Below are 5,703 nucleotides of genomic sequence, written 5' to 3'. Positions count from 1 at the left end.
CGAATTCAAGCATGTTATCGGTCTGTAATTCTCAGGAATCGACAAAACTCCGCTTTTGGGGAATGAGAAAGGTACGCCCCTCGACAAACCAATCCGGAATCAGCTGCTCTCCGCCCAGCCATGAGTTGAAAACTTTGGCGGTGGGTTCTTGGTAGTTTTTTCCACCAGTAAGTGTTTAGCCCATCTGGGCCAGGAGCAGCAAAGTTCTTGGACCCACAAAGGCTCTTCGAACGTCTACCGGGGTTATCAGGTTGCGTAGTTCATTGACTTAGGCTGTCGAAGCTCTCTGTTGAAAGCTTCGAACTGCGCTAGAGCTGGAGTATTTAAGTTGGGTGGCTGCGGGTGTTCATAGATATTCTTCCCGAAGGAATCCACCTAATCAGCGGTCGGCGGATTATCCACAACACAACACGTGACTTCTTAGCAGCCACTAGCATTTGTATCCTATCAAGGCAGTGCTGTTTGGTGGTCAGCAGCACCCCTTGATTTAAAATGTGATGGTGTTACGGTTACAAAATTCGTAACTCCAAATATTTCTGGTTATAATCTCCAAATGCTATTTATTGTCTCTAGCATAACAGGACACACCAATCCTTTGTATTGGTCTAGTATGTGATTTCAACAAAGTCATTTTTGGAACGGTATTCGCGAAACGATACCATCTAGAAGTGTTGTTTGTAGAACGTACCTTTAATTGCAATATTATCAGCTGGCAGAACTGCGCTGTAGTCTCGAAATTAAGGTCCGGACTAACTCTTGTTGGAGTGATTTGTTATTTCATATGTGATGAAATACATATTCAATTAGTTGGTTCTTGATAGGAAATTGGTCGTAAGAAGAGGTTGTTTAGTATACTATAAATAGGAATCGAATCATAGGCTAAATGGCATGAATTGGAATTGTTTTAGAAAACAGGTTTTGTGATTGGTCGCTGATTACATTCCTGTAAAGTGTAAATATATTTATTTTTAGTCTTGTTGTTTTGGTAGGCACTGACGGAAAAACGTCAGGGTAAAGGATCACTTCCGGAAGGTGGAATTTGAGGTGGCGAGTAGATTTTCTTTGGGGAAGATATAGGTCGCCGGTGGAAAAAAGTTTAACTGGTCCAACGTTAGGGTAATATCACTAGAGAGTGTCAGTGTCCGTTAGTAGATGCGGGATTTCACCCTTCGTGGAAATAATCCGTTCATTGTGTCTGGAAGTAGTCAATGGAAGCAGGATTGAGGAAGGTTGTTTGCATGCCTGATTCCGGTAACTAGTTCACGTGGCCATCTTCTACATAGAAAAAAAAAATCTCGACTCTGTCGAGGTAAGTAAATTCGGTTTTATGAATTTCACAATCATGAGAGTTTTCTCTTTTGTTTCACAGATTTTTGTTCTGGTTGTAAGAATCAACCTATTAATCAAAAGTAGGTTTGAGGTTCATCTAAGGGCTGTCCCCTTGAGTAGGTTAGTCAATCTTGAGATGCGGAATTCTTTCATCAACCGTATTCTCCACTGTTTGCTGGTACTGGTATTCGTCTAAAAAGATTGTATTACTCACCCTGGGAAAGGAAAAACAGCAGAAGGCTGAAGTGAAGTCAGAGCAATGGCATGGTATCATCAGAATGCTAGGCTAAGTATTCATTGTCAAGGTAACCTCTTCGCAGTGTTGAATATGACTATTTGGAGTTTATTATGAGCGTAATTTACAATCAAAGTGTTGAATTGAAGAAAGGGTTATAATATTAGTTTTTCCCAAGAGTAACTGTACGCTTTCAGCAATTGCTTTAAGTCCCTACTCAGTATAGTATAGACATTCATTTACATTTATGTAGATACCGAATAAGTATCTCAAAATTCAGACAAAAAGATTGATAATCTAGTCAAGATTGATGTATATATGTATAGACACACAAATAGTGTAGTTTTCAAGTTTCAACCTATTTTTCAGAGATAAGTTCTGGGGTTATGTTTTGTGTACAGTATTAAAACGTTTAATTTCAATTTTTTTTTATGATAACAAGCCATCAAATTCTGACAGAGGTAGCAAATAGATTCCTGATCACCTGAGTCGCTTTGTTTTTGTTTTCCCTGTGATTTTTTTTTGCAGCACATACAATAGATCTTTGTTTTTCTAGCTAATAAGGTAATTTCCCTATTTATTTGGGTTTTGGGGGATACTTATTTCTTCTTCCCATATAGCCATCCCTAACCAGGGGAGGTAGGACACTCTGACATCTCCATACATGATAGAAAGATTTGCTGAATTGATATTTCGATACAGGTATGTTCGTTCCTTGGGGAAGATTGAGTTAGCCGGAGAGTCTTCTACACTAACAGGTTTGACAACACCCGCAGGGACGTAGCATATTTTTGGCGCCCACACGTAACTGAACTCATAATTTCATCTTTTAATCAAAACTGAACTCGTTAATGTTAATTTAGGATTCTTACCTCAAATTTAAATGGTGCACAATTGAGACCATTTTGCAGAGTCTTGAAATATCATATCCGTTTTCCCAATAATAAGTAATGGCACTAGTTAAAATAATACCTGATAGGCTTAATAAAGAAGAGCTAGAGTATGAAATAAGTATTAGGGGTGCTAACCCTCAGGGTACTGTTAAAGAACTTATTGCTAAACTTCGACAGCTAATAGAATTAGAAAATGAAGGCCATAGTTTCAAATTAACATACAATTATGAAGCAAGGAATGAACTAGACATTTGTGCAGTAAAAATTAATGAAATAAAACAAGCTTTAACTGAAAATTTTACGCATTCTCTGGTTAAAAAACTACGAGCTCGACTTGCTCATGTGTTAGGGAGAGTTGAAAATATTTCTTCAACTATTTCGGTTGAGATTGAAGAACGTTCAAAATTATTGTCATTAACACTGGAATGTTTGGATGAATTTGAGAAAAAACATATTAATTTCAAGGATGACTTAAAGAAGGAAGAAAATCCTGTAGATGTTATATTTCAAACTAGTCTAGTACAGGGTGGAAAACAAAATACTTCCACTCCTGTTTCTGTCAATAATACAGATTCCCAGATAACTTCTCACCAGATTACTGATTTAACTGATGGTGTCTCAAAAGTTAAAATTGCTGATTGGGGTTTGAAATTCAGTGGAGAATCTGATGCACTAGGACTTAATGCATTCCTAGAAAGAGTAAACGAACTTAGGGAATCCAGAGGGTTAACAAACCATCAATTATTTAGAAGCGCTGTAGAGCTCTTTGAGGGTAAAGCTTTAATATATTACAGGTCTCTGAAAAGTAAGATTAATGATTGGAATACCTTATGTGATGTTTTTAGAGAAGAATTTTTACCTAGAGACTATAATGAAAAAATATGGGAACAAATAAAATCTAGAACACAGGGTGATAGGGAAAGTATTGCAATATATGTAGCATATATGGATAACTTATTTGGCAGGCTAACTGTAACTGTAGAGGAGATAATAAAATTGAAAATCATTAAAAAAAATATTTTACCTTTTTATCAGAATCAATTGGCTTTTGTTGATATACATTCTATTGAACATTTAATTCAGCTATGCCGTAGAATTGAGGATAACAGGAAAAATATGTTAGAATTTACTCCCCCCTCTTCAAGTAAACATACAGTAGAAATTGATTTATCTTATCAAGAAGAAAAAAGTGTTAAGAAGAAACTAGACTTTATGGAATTTACAAAATCAGTTTCATTTAAGAAAAACAAAAAGCCTATTCTCAAAAACCACGATAAGTTGTCAAGTGATACAGAGTGTGACACTACAGCTGAACGGGAAAGAAAACCAAGGAATAGCAGTAACGACAATATAAATAGTGGAAATTATAAAGATAGGGATAGTAGTGTTGATTCTAGGAACAGTGTAGGTAGCTCAGAGGGAGGAAATTACAGGAAAATAGGCAGACACGAAAGTCGTAGTAGAACATTAAATAAACACAAACATTGGGTCAATAGTGTAAATACGGGGTATGAAAAAACTGAGGACAGAGTTAGGAATCTTTCGGGTAATAGAGATAGTTATAGGGGTAATTTTAGAGACAGTTCTAATGATAGGAGAGATTCATTAGAAAATCGTAATTTTGGTTTTGTAAATAGAAATAGTATCGATAACAGAAATTATTCAGGTGATAGGTATAGGAATTTTTCGGGAAGTAGAAACTTTTCAGGAGATAGATATAGAAATAGTTCGGGAGAAAGGAATAGAGATTTTTCAAGGGATAGATATTTGAGTAGAAGGGATAGAGATTCGTATGGAGATAATTTGAATTCAGATCGGTATAGAGTAACTAACTATAATAATTATAGACCTAGAGGTGGATATCTACAAAGTAATTATCAAGATAACAGAAATAGGGATAATCAAAGGAAATTTTCTCATAATTCTGAACAACAACAAAACAGAAACTATAGTTTGGGTGGTAGATCTGGCAATCAAGAAATAATATGCTTTAGGTGTCAAGGTAAAAACCACATTGCTCGATATTGTACCCGTCGTACGGAAAACGAATAGAGAAACCGATTATAGTCCGTGATTGTGTTTCAGATAAAAGTAATTCGGTCTCAAATAATGAAAACAATGACTATTATTCTAAAGCAGAACTTGAGTTGTTTAATAATTATAGTAAACCTGTATTGTCATATTTAATATCACAAGCAAATAATAATGAATGTCCTTATGTGACCGTATCAATTTATGGAATTAAAATGAATGGTTTATTGGATTCCGGTGCAAATAAAATATTCATTGGAGAAAAGGGATATAATATTTTATTAAATCTTGGATTAAAATTAATAAAGTCAAACAGCACTTGCATAGTTGCGAATGGAACTTCTGTGGAATGTATAGGCTTCATGAATATTCCCATTCAATTATTAGATAAAATTCATGTTTTTCAGTGTTATATAATGCCTCAGTTAAGACATACACTAGTTTTAGGCACAGTTTTTTGGGTAAAAATGGGTATAGTCCCAGATTTGAGAAAAGGGGAATGGTTTTTTGGGAATGCTGATAATAGTCATGGACAATTAAATGCAATTGAAACTGCTGATGATTTGACTCTAGAACAAAAGAAGGAAGCTAATTCAGTGATAGATGAATATTTTAATTCTATAAAGGACATCAAGCTAGGTTGCACCGATATAATAAAACACGAAATAAAAACTGATAGTGTTCCAATAAAATCAAGATACTATCCTGTCAGTCCTAAAATGCAAGAAAAAATAGACGAGGAAGTAACTCGCATGCTAGATTTGGGTGTTATAGAAAAAAGCGAAAGTCCATGGAATTCACCTATTTTAATGGTACCGAAAAGTGACGGATCCTATAGATTCTGTGTAGATTTTAGAAAATTAAATGCAGTCACAGAAAAATGGGCTTATCCTTTACCTTTAATCAGCTCAATTCTTGATAGGCTTGGTAACGCAAAATATCTTACAACTTTAGACATAAAATCAGCATACTGGCAAGTAAAGATGGCGGAAAATTCAAAGAAATACACAGCTTTTTCAATTCCAGGTCGTGGGCACTTTCATTTTAATCGCCTTGCGTTTGGTTTGACCAATGCGCCGTCCACATTTCAGTTTTTGGTTGAAAAAATTTTTGGACCAGAATTAGAACCATATGTGTTCAAATATCTGGATGATCTTGTTATAGTAACTCCCGATTTTTCCACTCATATTCAAATCTTGAGAGAGGTTTTTCATA

General features: G+C 35.3%; 1 protein-coding gene across 1 annotated transcript; it reads left to right on the top strand.

Moving 5' to 3' along the window:
• Positions 1 to 497: 497 nt before the first annotated feature.
• On the top strand, positions 498 to 4,509 carry LOC141483443 (uncharacterized). Its single transcript, XM_074178093.1, has 2 exons — positions 498 to 1,309; positions 1,370 to 4,509. Exon 2 carries the CDS (start codon positions 2,515 to 2,517, stop codon positions 4,507 to 4,509), a length of 1,995 nt encoding a protein of 664 aa, XP_074034194.1. The 5' UTR covers positions 498 to 1,309; positions 1,370 to 2,514.
• Positions 4,510 to 5,703: the final 1,194 nt, after the last annotated feature.

The sequence above is a fragment of the Leptinotarsa decemlineata genome, unplaced genomic scaffold, assembly GCF_025532065.1.
Source record: "Leptinotarsa decemlineata unplaced genomic scaffold, Ldec_3_MD MMD2_tig00003348_RagTag_RagTag, whole genome shotgun sequence".
Lineage (NCBI taxonomy): Eukaryota > Metazoa > Arthropoda > Insecta > Coleoptera > Chrysomelidae > Leptinotarsa > Leptinotarsa decemlineata.
This window is presented reverse-complemented; position numbering and strand designations above follow the sequence as displayed.